This window comes from Festucalex cinctus, chromosome 10, assembly GCF_051991245.1.
Source record: "Festucalex cinctus isolate MCC-2025b chromosome 10, RoL_Fcin_1.0, whole genome shotgun sequence".
Lineage (NCBI taxonomy): Eukaryota > Metazoa > Chordata > Actinopteri > Syngnathiformes > Syngnathidae > Festucalex > Festucalex cinctus.
This window is the reverse complement of record NC_135420.1, coordinates 28322730-28341010: the sequence shown is the minus strand read 5'-3', so window position 1 is coordinate 28341010 and position 18281 is coordinate 28322730. Positions and strand designations below refer to the sequence as shown.

General features: G+C 39.1%; 1 protein-coding gene across 2 annotated transcripts in view; it reads right to left on the bottom strand.

Annotated features, from left to right (window-relative positions):
- LOC144027505 (BMP/retinoic acid-inducible neural-specific protein 3-like) overlaps window positions 1-17895 on the bottom strand; it is a 41576-nt gene extending 23681 nt beyond the window's left edge. For both annotated transcript variants that reach the window (XM_077535089.1, XM_077535090.1), the window contains exons 1-2: window positions 17361-17895; window positions 15270-15616 (exon numbers count right to left, since the gene is read on the bottom strand). In XM_077535089.1, the coding sequence (XP_077391215.1) occupies window positions 15270-15562 (293 nt within the window). In that variant the 5' untranslated portion in view covers window positions 15563-15616; window positions 17361-17895. The remainder of the gene's footprint in view (window positions 1-15269; window positions 15617-17360) is intronic.
- Between the last annotated feature and the right edge of the window lie 386 nt (window positions 17896-18281).

Here is an 18281-nt window from a genome sequence, read left to right as displayed (position 1 = left end):
TGTATGTATATATATATATATATATATATATATATATATATATATATATATATATATATATATATTAGGAGTGTGACGATATATCAATATCGTGACAAATCGTGATACATTGACTCCCGATAGATTATCGCTACGCCTACGCAAGTATCGCAATATTTGTCGTTAATATTCAGCCACTATAACGGCTCCATTGTTCATCACTTATTGAGCAATTACTTGGCGGGCCACTAGGGGGAGCGCCTCATAAGAGTGGCGGGGAAATGTACGGAAGTCTTCGGGCAAAGAAGACTCATGAGCTTATTTTTACTTGTGGAAGACATATATCTGTCCAGCAAATGACGTTTCTATGAAAAAAAATGTGCATTATATATTCAATTTTAACATTTTAAAACACATATTATGTTTCGAATTTTTGAAGCACACAATTTCGAAGGAATATTAACTCATTTGCGCCCAATAACGTGTAAATACGTTTTTTTTATAAATGTTTTAAGTGTCCCAAAGACGTATTTATACGTTTTTTTTTGTTTTTTTTGTTTTTATGCTAGAGCATACAGAAGGCTTTGATGCAGCCTCTGAACTGAAGAGAATGGTTGAAGCAATGGTAGTTATTACAAAAACGGTCAGCAGGTGATAGCAGAGTATAAGAGATCAACCAGGGCCAAGTAGAAAAAAAAGCTAAATTACTTCCAATTTTAAATAGATTTGTGAAAACTGATGAAACTTAGCTCTCTTCTAATGCTAATTGCTGCAAAATGGAAACAGATAGAAACATATGAGTTAATATTGATGTAATTGGATTTAATATTTAAATAATTGTATTTATTTGCTTTTGCAATCTTACACAAAAAAAATCGTCGCAGTTCATAAAACGAGACAATCGACGATGTAACCGATTGACATGTTGCATAACAATAGAGTTTCAGAAAGACGCAAATTTGTTGACAAGACATTTTGTATTTGCAAATCCTTGAGCGGCAAAAAAACAAACTCCATCTCCAAATGCAGTCAAAGATATTGCAGCGGCAAGCAGTGAAACAAAGCTACCCTTGCTGAAAGTAATTTCCGACTGCCCCCACCCCCCCGAATATCATTCAGCCCCCAAGGGTGTCGGGCCTGCTGCCAATCAATTTCCCACCAATAACAATGACCCCCTGGGAAATGCACCAAACAGAAAACAGCTCATTAAACGCGGTTTCATGTCTGGCCCTCCATATTACGAGTCACCATTATATATATATATATATATATATATATATATATATATATATATATATATTTGTGCGTTCTCCGTGGGTGGGGGGGCCCCATGGAAATGGATGCATTTGCCCCCCTCACTCTTTGACACTCGTGAGTGCTACTCGAGCTGAGCCTGCGCCCGCAAAATTTGAGTCCAACCGTCATTTCAACACAACAAATCACACCTCCAAGAAGAAACGAGATCCTGAGTAGCTATAACGGCCAATCGCGAACACGCATCCCCACCCTAACAACGGCTTTAACAAGGCACTGCTATCTGTCAGCTCGGCTTTTTTTTGGTATTTTTATTTGGACGGAGCTGCAGCATCGCGCATCAGTCGGCTCCAGGGCTGTGATCAGAGCAAATTGGGGGGGGGGGCAACCTGTTTACGTGTCCATCAGAGCTCAGGTGTCTCAGATCCGTCACGGCAATGAGGCGGCCCGGGGGTGTTGCTGAAGATTGCAAATTGGCGAAACAACCTCAGGAATGGCTGATGCGGTGAAAGTACGCCGAGCGTAACAATGCGCGGCGAAGAGCCACTCAGCAAGAGTCCACCGAAGTCAATCAACCTTGGTTAACACAAAGTGGGAATCAAATGTGGTACGTTGCCTTATTGTAGGCACGAGCAGAAAATGTCTACACACCCCCTGTTCAAATGCTAAGTTGTTAAAACGTAATTTGTACTTTAAGCTTTTTCATCACCAACGAGAACAATAACTAGAGCTGCCAAGATGATTTAAATCATTGACTATTAATCTATTATCACACTAATCATATATTTTAACACTCAATTGAGTGTTTAGAGCCATTGTTTAGCGTTGAATTGCCCAAATCATCTGATTTCAGCCTCTCAACAATAATTAACCCAAAATAAGAGATTCGATAGCTTTTCATTTGGAAATCAATGACCAAACTGAATACGTTTAACGAACTAAACAATACAAAATAAACAACAATATTTATTAGGGCCGGGAATCTTTGACTGTCTCACGATTCGATTCGATTACGATTTTTGGGTCTACAATTCGATGCAGAATCGATTTTCGATTCTCGATTCACACGATTTTCGATTCAAAATGATTTGATTGGCAAATAATTTCTGCTTCAATTTACAGATATGCAAAAAATTGTCATGATCGACTCCAGTCTGCTTTGCAAGACAAAAATGACAAATAGAGACATTAAAGTGTCTTTTTTTTTTTGTTTAAACATTTATTAATTTTGAATTGTAAGTGCCTTTTTCCACAAAATCAGCATGTGGGCTACAACTGCCTTTTCCCCTTCTTCTTCATTTCTAATTTAAATAAAATCGATTTTTGGATATTAATATCGATTCGATTAATAAATGAGAATGTCGATTCTTTTATGAATCGATGTTTTGGCACACCCCTAATATTTATTCATTATTGGGGAGCAAAATAAACGGGTTTTGTAATAAAAGTAGATGCAAAATAAAATTGTTCCCGATTAGTCGATTAATCATGGAAAAATCGATAGAATAATTGACTCTAAAAATATTTGATAGTGACAGCCCTAACTACAACCTTTACAAAAGAATGTTCATTATTATTATTTTTTTATATATATATATTTTTTAGGGAGGGTAAGTAAAAAAATAAAATATTTTGAAAAATCCCAGTAAATCATTTAAAATTTAGGTGTACATACAGTATGTCAATTCTGTTTGGATAGATACTCTGTTCTGCTCAAAATGAAACAAAAAAACAAAAAACAAAAACATTAACTCATTCACTCGCCGCCATTTTCACATTTCGCAATCCCGTTCGCTCCCGGCTGTTTTACTGTATTTTGACTGATTTTGCAAGGCCCCCAGAATATTGTGTTCTATTGCTATAAAAGCATGGAACGTTCCAAAAGAAAGATTAAAGTCTCTTCTTTCTTCAGGAAAAAAAAAGTATGTTTCTATCTGTTTCCGTTTTGCAGCAATTAGCATTAGAAGAGAGCTAAGTTTTATCAGTTTTCACAAATCTATTTAAAATTGTAAGTAATTTTTTCTACATGGCCCTGGTTGATCTCCTTTGCTCTGCTACCACCTGCTGGCCGTTTGTGTAATAACTACCGTTTCTGGAACCGTTCTTTGCAGTTGAGAGGCTGCATCAAAGCCTTCTGTATGCTCTAGCATAAAAAAAAAACAAAAAAAACGTATAAATATGTCTTTGGTACACTTAGAACATTAAAAAACGTATTTATACGTTATTGCGAGTAAATGAGTTAAGAACTCAGCCAAGGTTGAAAGCATCCGCATTAATAGCACGTCATGGCGCTCTCTTTTTTTCCATGACAGGTGGTCTAAAATTTCTGTTTAAAATCTGTTTTCATTTCCAGCCTTTGATCTCAAACAAGCCGCAACCCAAAACGCACCTCCAACGATTGTCCATCACGCGTCTCTATGATGTACGTTGCCCCATGAACGACGACATCGGCGGTGACCTACATACAAATGATTGTTTGGATCAGCCTCAATGTCGTTATCCGTTTGCGGGAAAAGACCCCCAGGATCAAAAAGTCAGGACTTGAATAGTGTGAAATTATGACCCCCCCCCCCCGGCTAATAAAAAGCCCATAAGCTTTTTATTTGCATCCCATCCCTTGCAGTCATCAGAGAGTCAGAACAAATTTATCAGCAACACTTTTAAGCCCCGTACAAGATAGGAGAGCGCTGGAGTCGGCCAGACACTCTAATCTGACCGCAGACAGCTTGATACTAACTGGGAAAAAAAAAAAAAAAAAAGACATAAATTGCCAACAAATTCATCCTTTTAGTTTGGTAACATATGTGGTGTGTCAGAAAAGTTCCAGGACAGGCCTCACAAGAGATCGTATAAAGATGTTTTTTTTTTTTCGTTTTTCTTTTAATTTAGTCATGTTTGGACCCAAATATTGCGTCAAGAGAAAAATTTCTATCAGGTTCTGCCAAGTTGGATAACCCGCAGGCGCCGTAACAGCAACCCAGCACCTTCTGCCCACCTTTGATGAGCTCGGCTAAGAGAAGAACACAAAATGGATCCGTTGTTCCGTTTGGATTTTTGGTGTGGTGACGAGTCATAACGGGTTGAAACTACCTCGGATTGTTGAATAAAATCCATCCATTCATCCGTTTACTACCGCTTATTTGAGGTCGGGTCGCGGTTGGCAGCAGACCTCTCTCTCCCCAGCCACTTCAACCAGCTCCTCTGGCGGGATCCCAAGGCGTTGTCAGGCCAGCCGAGAGACAGACGTCTCTCCAGCGTGTCCTGGGTCGCCTCCCGCCGGCGGGACATACCCGGAACAGCTCCCCAGGGGAGGCGTCCAGGAAGCATCCGAACCGGATGCCCGAGCCACCTCAACTCTAAGGGAGAGCCGGGACACCCTGCGAAGGAAACTCATTTCGGCCGTTTGTATCCGGGATCTCGTTCTTTCGGTCCCGACCCACAGCTCGTGACCCTCGGATGAGGGTCTGAAACGTAGATCGAGCCGGTAAATCGAGAGCTTCGCCTTTCGGCTCGGCTCTTTCTTCACCGCGACCGACCGATACGGAGTCCGCATCACTGCGGAACGCTGCACCGATCCGCCTGTCGATCTCCCGCTCCATCCTGCCCTCGCTCGTGAACAAGACCCCAAGATACTTGAACTCCTCCACTTGGGGCAGGATCTCATCCCCGACCCGGAGAGGACACGCCTCCCATTTCCGACTGAGGACCTCGGGCTCGGATTTGGAGGCGCCAACCGCTTCACACTCGGCTTGCATGTTAAATGTTGTTGAATAAAAGTATGTTGAAATTCGTGAATCTCTTCTTCTCAGCTACAATCGGATTTTACGACCATTTGAGAACAAAAGGCAAGCCATTACCGTATATAAACGTTTACCACTCTTAAAGATCAGGTACGGTAAAAGTGCAACACGAAAACAACCGGCACGTCTCGCCGTATACGATCCCGTTGTTCCGACTTGAATCGCGCTCAACTCGCTGATTGAGCGCACCTCTTGACCGCTTAGAAACAAGACGCTCACCGAGATTGCCCGTTTTCCCCGAGGGACGATCCCAAAGGGAAAACGTGAAAATCCGAGGTTAACACGAGCGATTCAATTCTCAACTTCTTCTCAAACGTGCTCATGTTTGGTGACCTATACGCATCGTATTCCCAATACGTCTAATCATCGGACTATTTAAATGTCAGAAGGAAAGAAGGCAAATATAATATAGTATTAACTCTTTTACTGCCACACGTTATGAAAAAAACCAAAACAAAAAAAGTCCACAGTGCCATTTCGCCAATTCCATCAGATTCCGTCACATTTCATTGTAATTCCATGCACCAGCAGCCCATTGAAAAGAGACACAATGCTGCCATCTGCTGGCCACAGTTAGGCGCTGTTTTTGATTCCACAACCCATTGACCAGGCAGCGCTGCACTTAAGATGTTGCTCCGTCCATTTAAGAAAAAAAAAAACAAAAACAAAACCCGTAGATGTTAGGGGTGTGAATTGCCTAGTACCTGACGATTCGATCCGTATCACGATTCGATTCGATACCGATTAATCCCGCTATGAATTTACAAGTCGATTGTTCCGATTTTTATTTTTTTTTATTTTTTACTCAATTTAGAAAATAGCATTCAGTAAACTTTGTACATGTACACTGTAAGATTTGTATGAAATTTATTATTTATTAATCTCAAACTTCAGTGTTATAACTTTGAGCCACTGTATTTAACAAACAGGTTGTAACCTTTTTCATGTTAGAACACCATTGAAATAAAATATTAAGGCTTAACTCATTCACTCGCCGCCATTTTCACAGAAGCAGTCGCGTTCGCTCCCGGCTGTTTTACTGGATTTTGACTGATTTTGCAAGGCCCACAGAATATTGTGTTCAATTGCTATAAAGGCATGGAACCTATCAAAAGAAAGATTAAAGTCTCTTCTTTCATCAGGAAAAAAAAGTATGTTTCTATCTGTTTCCGTTTTGCAGCAATTAGCATTAGAAGAGAGCTAAGTCTCATCAGTTTTCACAAATCTATTTAAAATTGGAAGTAATTGAGCTTTTTTTCTACATGGCCCTATTTGATCTCCTTTGCTCTGCTGCCACCTGCTGGCCGTTTGTGTAATAACTACCATTTCTGCAACCGTTCTTTGCAGTTGAGAGGCTGCATCAAAGCCTTCTTTATGCTCTAGCATAAAACAAAAAAACGTATAAATACGTCTTTGGGCCACTTAGAACATAAAAAAAAACGTATTTACACGTTATTGGGAGCAAATGAGTTAATGTTCCATTAATATACCATTCTTCCATGCTTAAGGTGTGAAAGTTAGACATTTTGTTGAATATAATTTCATCAAAAATGGATGTTAAAAAAATCGATTCGGCTGCCTATTGAATCGATTCAAGAATTGCGTGCTGTAGTATCGCGATATATTGCCGAATCAATTTTTTTTTTAACACCCCTAGTAGATGACATCATTTCACGTTCATGGCAGCATACATCTTGATTTTACTAATCGTTATTAAACGTTTTTTTCCGTTCATCAATTCTCTTTTTGTAGTTACTAAAGGTTTGATTTGTGAGATTATTCCGCAATATACCGGTTTTATTTGACTGGACAAACCGAAAAGCACGAGCGGCGTTAGATTTATTTGTGGCATTCACGTTTTCAGGACAGTCAAAAATAAATAAACAAACCAAAAAAAAGACGATACAATAGAGAGATAAAAGCCGTCTTGACCTTGTTTTGATCTATTTTCAGATGTAACGAGCCAATTTAGTCACATTACAGTTAAAGTCCCGCATAGCGCGACGATCGCGCCCAAACTGCAGGATGAGAGTTTTTGTATCAAACGAGGAAATTGCGGTATCGATTTGTCGCTTCCCATGAATGCCACTGCACCTCCGACGACAGAAAACAACCCGAGCCGTGATTTGCGGGCGCTGACAAGCCGACCCGCTGATCCCTTTTGTATTGCAATTTGTCACCGCGCCTCTTGACAAGCGACGTGACGCGTGCTCGCGCGCAAACGATGAAACGCGAGCCCCAGTTGGATGATGATGATGATGCATAATGGAGCGTGGTGCTTTGTGTTTATACATCACGTGCAAACATCCACGAAGCTGGCAAAAAATCAACAACACAAGCCGGGAGGAGGGGCAATCGACGACCGTAACCGTCGCGTTTTTATGATACGGTTGCTCTCTCGATGGGTACGCCCGTATCGATTTAAAGCTGAATATCAAATATAAATTGCAATAACGGTAACATTGCAGAGCTGTGCATGAATAAATCTGAAAATGAGTGTCGAGGCTGTTTAATTTACGGTCAAGAATATATGAATATATAAATATGTAAAAACAACCGTTGACGAATATTCGCACCAGTTATTGCTCAGTTGCTTGAAAATGTTCATCTTTTCAATAAAAGAGTGAACACACAGATTTTATAGCGACGGGAGGGGAGGGGGCGGGGTTACTTTTTGATGAACCTCTGGCTCGGATCACTCCTCCATCACACACTTGTCACAAGTCGTAAGCTGGATGCTGACGGACGTCCTCGTCATTGCCATTGCTGCTGGGAGTCAGGGGAAGGATTTTCTTTTTTTTTTTTTTTTTCAGACTATGACTGGCAGATGAAAGGTTGACTGACCCGTTGGTCAAGCCATACGGGCATTTATATAGAGCGGTCAAAATAAGTACCGTCTCTTGTATCTCATTTTGCGGGCCCACTTAGCTTCTCTGAGACATGTTCGGAATAAAAAAAAAACAAAAAAAAAAAAAAAAAAAAAACTGTTTTCCAAAGCTTGCAAATAACGTAAGTATTATTTTCTATACTGCTTATCGTCGCAAGAATTTGCGGATGAGGCGGAGCCTAATCGATAGGGCTGGGTATCAATTCTCATTTCTTCAATCGATTTGATTTCTTTTTTTCTTTTTTCTTTTTTTTTTCTCTTTTTTTTTCTCTTGGAAAAAAAAGAAAAAAAAGAAAAGAAAAAAAACGAAAAAAAAAAAATCAACTCGATTTCGTTGTTTGATTCGATTCGATTTTTTTCTGATTTTATGAAATCCAACATTGATTAATTATGGAACATCAATTCTTCTTCAATGTCAAGGACATGATCAAAAACTCCACAAACATTAAATTCCAAATTAAATTTTGCAGAGGCAGTAACTGGTTAAAACAATCCATCCATTTTCCAAACCGCTGATTGATGAAAGTAACGTGTTATAATCACTTAAGTGTTGCACAAACATTGACATCAGAAAGGATGAAATAAATTTCAAAGATTCTGAATTGTCTTAAAGTGCAATAAGTCGGGTATTTCGTAGAAATTCAAGAAAATTAATTATTCAATACATTTCAAGTAAATTTGCAATTTCAATGTCAGTAAAATTCAAGAAAACAGTAAAATACAAAAAAGTGGTCTTTAAAATTCTATTTTCTTTTGAAAAAAAGAAAAAAAACAGATATTAAAATAATTAATTCATGGTTTTATGAATCAATAGGATCGAAAAGGAAAATATTCGATATTAATTTTTATTTTTTATTTTTTTTATTTTTAAACCCAGCCCCACTTTTCGAGCTAATGTACCAAACATACAGTACTTAGAACAGTACCCCGAGGGTCTAGAAGTGCCAAGTGGATCGCAAAATTGCTTTGGGGTAAAGTTTGAGAAAATGAGTAACAGTACAAAAAATTACGTTTGGGGGAAGTTTGCACAAAAAAAAAAAAAAAAAAAAAAAAATTATGTACTTGGTTAAGATTTGTCAATGGGCGTGAGTTTTTGAGACTTTATTTCTGATTTCTAAACTCCCAGCCCAGCTCTTTAATCGAAGTTTCTCAGTCAAGCTTTCTCTGTTTCTCTGGAGTCCAACCTGCTCTCTGTTGTTACTTTGTATTTTTGTACATAAAACTCGGTTTCCCAACTCCCGTGTCCCGTCTGCATTTGGGTTCAAATTCCACAACGGAGTTTAGCTGAGCAAATAGCGTACAATAAGACACATTTCCATCACAATTGCAAGATGTAATTGCAATATCAAGTTTTTTTTTTTTTTTTTTTTTTTAAGTCGATCTTAGCAAGAACTCAAAGGTAAGTACTCTGGAAAAAAGTGCTCCTGTGCATCTCTAATACTTGTGGAATAATTACAAGGGAGCGTCGCTTTAAAGCACGGCGAAGAAAGAAGAGAAATGAGAGGCTAAAACATGTCAGATGAGGCGTGATATCAAAGTTATGGTCCATGACGAGAATAAAGGAGGCGCTGACATTTTGACAAATACGCCGATTCTCAGGAAAGCACGCGACGGGAGCCAGAACCTCGCACGGCAAACGTGCATTTTGCTCATCTTTGCGCCAATTCCCACCTCTGACGCCACAAAAAAAATTAAATAAAAATCATGTCAAACTCATTCTGTCAGCGCGCGAAGGAAGAATCGTCGGTGAAGGACTGACGTTAATTGCCTGACATTTTCTTGCATGCGTTGAGGTGAAATTGCTTCCTGCGAGCGCTTTCAATACCTGCTGTTCGCCACTCGCTTTTTACGGAGGCTTTGACCGTCAAAAAACGTTGAATGACGATCAGTAAAGTCACGACGTATACTGCCATAAACGTTAAATAACGTCGACAATTCTTTTTGATTTTTATTCTCAGTGCAACGTCGAAGTGCAGTGCCGCCTGGTCAATGGGTTGTGGAATCTAAAACACTCAACTACGGCCAGCAGATGGAAGCATTGTATCTCTTTTTGTCAATGATGAAAGCTTCTGTCATATCAAAGTTTTTCTTTTGATAATGTGCGGCAGTAAAAAGAGTTAACAGCAGCGCATTACATCGTACCGAATATATTATTTATTTGATATGACTCTCTTGCGTGTTTAAAATCGCTACATTTTTCATCGTAATTATTTTCCCTTCGGATGAGGATGGACGTCGTATCTTACGTTGCATGGATCGATGATCGACGTTATTTCCGAACTAGGGGTGTTAAAAAAAAAAACGATTCGGCAATATATCGCGATACTACATCGCACAATTCTCGAATCGATTCAATAGGCGTCCGAATCGATTTTTAAATATCCATTTTTGATGGGAAAATATTCACCAAAACGTCTTAGGGTTCACACCTTTAAGCATGGAAGAATGTTATATTAACACATCCACTGCCAGCCCAGCAAAAAAAAAAAAAAGCATCATTTGACGTCTTCTTCCGTCAATGGCAGTGAATGTGTTAATGGAACATTATTGCCTTAATATTTTATTTTAATGCTGTTCAAACATGAAACAGATTACAACCTTTATAAGATTGAAGTTTCGGATAAATAAATGATACATTTTCATACAAATCTTACACTGTACAAATTTACTCATTAGGATTTTTTAAATAAAAAAAAAAAAAATCGCAACAATGGACTTATAAATTCGTATCGGGATTAATCGGTATCGAATCGAATCGTGACCTATGAATCGTGATACGAATCGAATTGTCAGGTACTAGGCAATTCACACCCCTATTCCGAACGGACTGAAGCGGAAATGCATTCCACAAGTTTTTTTGCAAATTGTTCCGAGCGGGTGAAAGTGACCCACCAGCAGGGGGGGATAAAGTGTTTTTTTTTTTGTTTTTTTTTCCCTCTGCAAGTTGCAGCCAACTCCCTCATCCTTTTCATCTCATCCCCGACTTCCACGCCACCGTGACGGCATCGGCCCAACGGATCTCCGTCGAGGAAACGTCTCAGCCAAAAAAGGAAATTAGATTGACATCATTTGACAGGGGAGTCGAGAAAACTGGATTAAGGACTTACATGGAACAAAAATAGTGCGAGATATGGTGGGGGTTAACGAGGTTGTTGATTTACGAAACTTTCGAAGAGAATTTATACTTGGGTGCCGACGTCACTTCTTTGTGTGCAGCACAACAGCGAATTGCCGCTTCGCCATGTTTACTTTGGAACCTCATCCGATTGACCTGGCTTTGTTTGAGGCGAATGAGCTCCATTTTTCTCTGCTCTGTCATCGGCCATGCATTGATAGCATTCCATTTTGACATACATGCAATTTTTTTTTTTTGCACAATTTAAAAACCAAGATGTCTACAAATATGTCAGTCAAAATAACCCAAAGATGAAGACATAGTGTACGAGCAGGTTTTGGGCAGTATGGTTTAAATTAACATTTAAATTAGGGGTGTGAATTGCCTAGTACCTGCCGATTCGATCCGTATCACGATTCATAGGTCACGATTCGATTCGCTACCGATTAATCCCGATAGGAATCTTTAAGTTGATTATTGCGATTTTTTTTTTATTTTTATTTTTTAAACTCAGATTTAGAAAATACTAACCGGTAAACTTGTGCATGATTTGTATGAAAATGTACTTATTTATCTGGAACTTCAGGCTTATAATCTGGTGCGCAATATAACAACAAGGTTGCAGTCTGTTTCATGTTTGAACAGCAGTGAAATGAAATATTAAGGCTTAACGTTCCATTAATATAACATTCTTCTATGCTTCACGTGTGAACCAAAACCCGAAGTAAAACGTTTTGTTTAATATTTACATCAAGAATTGATGTTTAAACATCGATTCGGCCACATGTTGAACCGATTTGAGAATTGCGCGCTGTAATAAGTTTAAATGCACGTTGTTTTGAGAAAGACGGTTATTTTATTTATACTCTATATGGCACTTTCTAAAGTATTGGTTTATCGTATCGGTTGAAAATAGCATTATCGTGCATCCCTAATAAAAACATATTTCCAAATGCACTAAATACACAACTTATATAATAATATTACTACTTCTACTACTATTACTACTACTACTAGTCAGTCAATGAATGAATGAATAAATGAATGAATGAATGAATGAATGAATGAATGAATGAATGAATGAATCAATCAATCAATCAATCAATCAATCCATCCATCCAATCAAACTTTATTTATATAGGGCTTTCATACATTCATACATAGCTTTCATGCATTCAAATCCAACTCAAAAGTGCTGAACATCCATAATACAATAAAAAGAAAAAGCCACCCCTGCACCACAAATCGTACCCACAGAAACACTCAAAACACAGCAAGCACACACAAACCACAACATGGCGGGGCACAGAAGAACCCTGTAAGGAAAGGCACCCAGGAGGAGTTTGTCCACACTAAGCATGCTAAGATAGCGTAACATTAGCATTAGCATGATAGCTTAGCATTAGCATGCTAACCTAGCATTAGCATGAACATGCCAAGTTAGCATTAGCATTAATATGCTAATGTAGTGTTAGTATGCTAATTTAGCATTGGCTTGCTAAGCTAGCATTAGCATGCTAAATGGGAAAAATTGCAACAAAATGAGCTAAAAATCATCTCGCTTGGTTGATGTATGTGCGCACAGCGAGGCTTGGAAAAAGGTGCTTCATTTGCGGCTCTTTTCCCCCCTTCTCCATTCATTCCTATGGGACTTTTTGGCTGTTTTTTTTTTGGGAATTGCGTTGCCATGGTAACTTGGAATTCCGAAAAAAAAAAAAAAAAAGGAGTCCGATCAAGCCACATCTTTTGATACCTCATTTGTGCCGGTACGTTCAACGGTTTGGACCGCATTTTTTTCTGACAAAATTCCGCTATAACAAACGGCGGGGCCGTTTTCTAGGATGGTAATTATGTGCCTGCTTTGCTTTGCTTTGCTCCGCAGCAGTCACATAATTACTGCGATTGGCTGGCGACCAGTCCAGGGTGTCCCCCGCCTACTGCCCAGAGCCAGCTGAGATAGGCGCCAGCACCCCCCGTGACCCTTGTGAGGAATAAGCGGTCAAGAAAATGGATGGATGGATGGATTTGAACAATTTATCCTTCAATTTCCTTCATAGGCCTTCAGCCGTTAGCATTCAGCCTTCAGCATTCCCGCGCAATTTCTCCAGAAATTGCACTTTAGTCTAGTTCTCTATATTGTCACCTCTGTCACCGACTAAACGCCGGTCATCAATCAAAGCGAGTCCCGTCAGCTCCTCAATTAACGCATACGGATGGATGCTTTGACACTATTTACAGAAAGAATTCCACTTTTACAGTCACTACTTGTACATCCTCTGATGAGCTTCCTTCAATTTTAGAAATACTTATAAAAACACATAACACATATTTGGGCTCAACTATGCGTGCAAGTCTGAATCCTTGAGCGATATTTGTATTCTGCACAGAATTCAACTTGGAGAACAAGCAACACCCGCATTCTGCTCCCTCCAGATGAAGAAAGTGAGTCTTGTTACCATGTGACCGTTTTCAGACGGAACACAATTTGACTTTCAAACGAACGCGGCGACTCGCACCGCGCCGAGTCAATCATGCGCATCGTAGTGCGTATTCATTTCAGGAGGGGGGGGGGGGGGGGTGTTTTGGAAACGCTGATTTCGAGCGCTGATTTGGACGTCTCCGCCATCCTGACGGAAATATCAGGAAGGAGCTTTCCAACAATAGCCCGTGGCTTCCATATGCGCTCACCCGCCGCGCTTCATAACACGCACGCACGAAGACGTTCGCGAGTCTTGTCACACATCAGCTGGCCCAGTCAGATATCTGCTTCGCTCAAACGCGTCGGCGCTATCTTCACTTTTGACTGATATGCAGCCTTATACCGCATGATTGTGAAATGAAGGAGACGGGTGGGCACACCTAAAAGGGATTTACACACGATAAAACACATGCGTAGCTTTCATTTGTTAGCAAAAAAGAAAACTACATTTCATTTCACTCATTTGCTCCCAAAAACGTGTAAATACGTTTTTTTATGTCTAAGTGTCCCAAAGACGTATTTATACGTTTTTTTTGTTTTTTTTTCTCCTTTGGCTGCCGATTAGTTACCACTTCAAATATGCGCAATTGACTAACATAAAAAAAAAAAAAAAATCTACTGTTACTTTTTAATAATTAATTACATTTATTTGTGTGGGAAAAAAAAACACAGATCATGTTAACTCATTTGCTCCCAAAGACGTATTTATATGTTTTTTTATGTTTTTTTTTAATGCTAGAGCATACAGAAGGCTTTGATGCAGCCTCTCAACTGCAAAGAACGGTTGCAGAAATGGTAGTTATTACACAAACGGCCAGCAGGTGGCAGCAGAGCAAAGGAGATCAACCAGGGCCATCTAGAAAAAAAGCTAAATTACTTACAATTTGAAATATATTTGTGAAAACTGATTAAACTTAGCTCTCTTCTAATGCCAATTGCTGCAAAACGGAAACAAGATAGAAACATACTTTTTTTTTTCCTGATGAAAGAAGAGACTTTAATCTTTAACATGATCTGTGTTTTTTTCCCCCCACACAAATAAATGTAATTAATTATTAAAAAGTAACAGTAGATTTTTTTTTTTTTTTTTTTAACTCATTCACTCCCAGGACATTTTCACGGTTTTACTGGATTTTGACTGTTTTTGCAAGGCTCATGGCATATTGTGTCCTTTTGTTTTAAAAACATGGAACCTACCAAAAGAAAGATGAAAGTCTCTTCTTTCATCAGGAAAAAAAAAAGTGTATTTCTAGCTGTTTCCATTTTGCATCAATTAGCATTAAGAATATGGCTAAGTTTCATCATTATTCACAAATCTGTTTAAAATAGTGAGGAAAAGAGCTTTTTGGTTTCTTATACTCTGCTGCCATCTTCTGGCCGTTTTTCTAATATCTACCATTGCTTCAAGCATTCTCTTCAGTTCAGAGGTTGCATCAAAGCCAAAACGTATAATTACATCTTTGTGAGCATGGTAATATTTAAAATAGAACGTATTTATACGTTTTTGGGAGTAAATGAGTTAATGGTATCGGTATCGGTGAGTATTGACATCCCTACTTAAAACATTTATAATAAATGTAAGACATAAAGCTAACTACTTTGCAGATTTCATTTATTATGGATATTTTTTTTTTTTTTTTTTTTTTTGGAACCTAACCCCAGCGGTAAATGAGGGATAACTGTATATGCAAATCATAAAAAGTATTTTATCACGACGAAGAAACATATTCCCATTTCCGTATCGTGAAGTCCCACCTGTAAATTTTATACTTGGTGGTGAATCCTTGCTGGTACCGCTCGCTGAAATCAATAAACTCCTGCGAGTGGTGGAAAGGGCCCTTGGCTGTCAGCAGCCAGCCCAGGGGCCCGGCGGAGCCAGCCAAGGCGGGTTCAGCAGCAGCAGCAGCAGCTTCGGCGGCGGCGGCGGCGGCAGGAGCGGCGGCAGCCCGGGCCCCCGCCGCCACGCGGCTCACGAGCAGGCTTAGTGTTATCCACTTCCATGGAAACATGAGGGCCGTCGGTCTAAAGGAGGTGCAGGGGCCGCTCATGCTGCTTCCACCGTCGCCGGTGACTCCTCATTCTCCTTGCGCGGCCGATGAGTCCTGGAGGAAATCGAGCAGCGCCGGAGCACCGGTGGGAGATAACACAGACACGTAAAAAAAAACATGAAAACATAATTGGGCTGCTTTTTTTTTGGTTTTACTATTATTGACTCTACTACAATATTTAGACCTGTTATAATATCTTCAATTAACTGTATTGTGCATGTATGGATATTGCAAATTTGAGACTTCCTGTTTTACTATTGCTGATCTAAGGAATCGGGATGTAACGATAACGGCAATATCGTGATATCGCAATATTAAAATTGCCACAAGTTAATCGTCGTCATCACGTTACGATATTAAAAGCAGGATATATGTTCAAAAAGTCAAATTTGTGCAGTTCTAGCACCCACTGGTGGTTAGTTTTGTTTGTGCAGTTTAATTTTCACAAGGCATGTTTTGGCCCTTCTTTGTTTAAAATCCATGCTACGAAAGTGCCTCAATATATATATATATATTATATTTATATATTTTTAATAATATTTTAATTGCTGTATTGTACAAAAGCACAATATTGAGTGTTTGGTTTTTTTTTTTAGCATGAGCTCCTTTTTTCACAATATTGTGACCTTTTTTTGTATCGCCAAGCTCCCCGCAATATCGTGATAATTATCGTAATATCGTATCGTGATGTTTGGATATCGTTACATCCCCACTAAGAAATGAGTACTAATTAGAAAAGGATTTTCGATACCACTTGTTTTCAGACTAATACCAGTCACCCGTACTGATACCAAGTACCGATACCACTCGTATACTTTTGATACATAAAATTTCCCCAAGATCAACATACACAATTTTTCCTTAAGCTTGCATGAAATTAAAGACATTCAGTGAGTGCCGATACCTCGAAAGTGCTAAAATTGAATGGAGTTGCGATATCTGCGCAGGGGCAGGTTAGACTGGGTTTAAGTATTTTTGCAGGCACATGGGAGCATGGCGCAGATAAAAACGAGCATTTTTTTTTTTACAGTTTTTAATTCAATGGCTTTTGACGCAGCATGAGATTTGACATTGTTTTAGTTTTTTATGGTGTTTTTTTTTAATGTTTGTAATTTTTTGTTTTAACTGTCTTTGTTTTTGTAAGTCTGATTTTACTCCATTTTGTAAAACTTTTGCATTTTGTTGAGACATTAGAGTGACACGTTTGAGACTATGCTGCCCCTATTGAATATTTTTAGAATTGATTATTCGATTGAATATTATATCATAATCAATAATCACATTAAAGTGTATTACAAAAGCATTGCCCCTTCCCCTCTTCAAGTTAACACCGGCTCCAAACGATTACTCGATTATTAGAATAGTTGTCGATTAATGTGATCATGGATTACTTGTCGATTTAAACAATTAATTTCGACCTCAGTCGTATGTTATAATACATTCAGTTTGCTGTACAAAGGTTAAGGGGGGTGGGACTTAATTAAGAATGACACATTCGAATACCCACCATGGACCAAAATATACAAGTTGATGTTTGCACTGCATCGATTTTCTTCTCTAAAGCTCTTCTTTGAGTGCTTTTGAGCAAAACGCCAAATTCATCAGGGGGTTGCATAGTTCCAGCAAAATAAATGATCATGTTTAGTTTTATGAAACGACACAAATGATTTTTTTTTTTTTTTTTTTTAGTTTCTCTTGAATATCAAACAGCAGCCTAATAATGCACTCCACCATGCAAATCAGATCTGATGCCAAACATTTGCAATGTATTTATTGACTTGAATGAATTTCGGTTTACCTTATCGGGAAGCTCGCAACTTGACCAAATTGTTGTCCATAAAATCCTGCAACGAACTTGACGAGGCAGCATTCGAAAAAAGTACTTTTTTTTTTTTTTTTTTTTTTATTTAGCGCTGTTGGTTCATCATAATTTCCATTTCATTTGATCTTTTCTCCCCTCGATCCTCCTTTTTTGTTTATTATTATTATTATTATTTTAATCCAGTTGAAATGACGCGTCGAGAGATGGAGTCATCGTGGATTCAAATCCCACAAAACGAGACGCGGATGATCCAAGAGCAAAGCAGAGCTGACACAATCCAGATCGAGTTCACATCGCACATGACTGCAACTCTTTTTTTTGCTTGTTTTTTTGTTTTTTTTGCAGGCTTTCGGTCCAAATTTCAGAGAGGAAGTTACAAGGAAGCTCTCCAAAAAAAAAAACGCCTTGAGGTGCGAACGGTTACGATGACCTGACCGCGCACTGACTGACTGACTGACTGACTGACTGACTGCCTGCGTGCGTGTGTGGAAAGCGTCAGCGGCACCTTCTCCCCTCCCTCGCCGTCTTGAACGCACACACAGCCTCGTTTTTTTTTTTTTTTTTTTTTAATTTATTCGAGCAGCGAGAGCACTCCCGGTTGGCTGCAACCTGCAATGGAAGGAGTGCGAGTGGGCGGGGTTCACAAGTAGGCGGTGGTCAAGAGAGGATGCAGGAAGTCAAGTCGGATTTTCTATGAAGTCGTTATGATATATTCAAGAAGCGCTTAACTCAATAAATCAACACCGATTTCTATCAAACCCTTTTGCACTTCTCGAAGAGGGTCATTTTTTCCCGTGACATGCTCGTCTGCATGATCTACAGAACAATCCTCAAAAGTGTCCATCTTTGCAAAATTCTCCTTTGGCTGCCGATTAGTTACCACTTCAAATATATGCG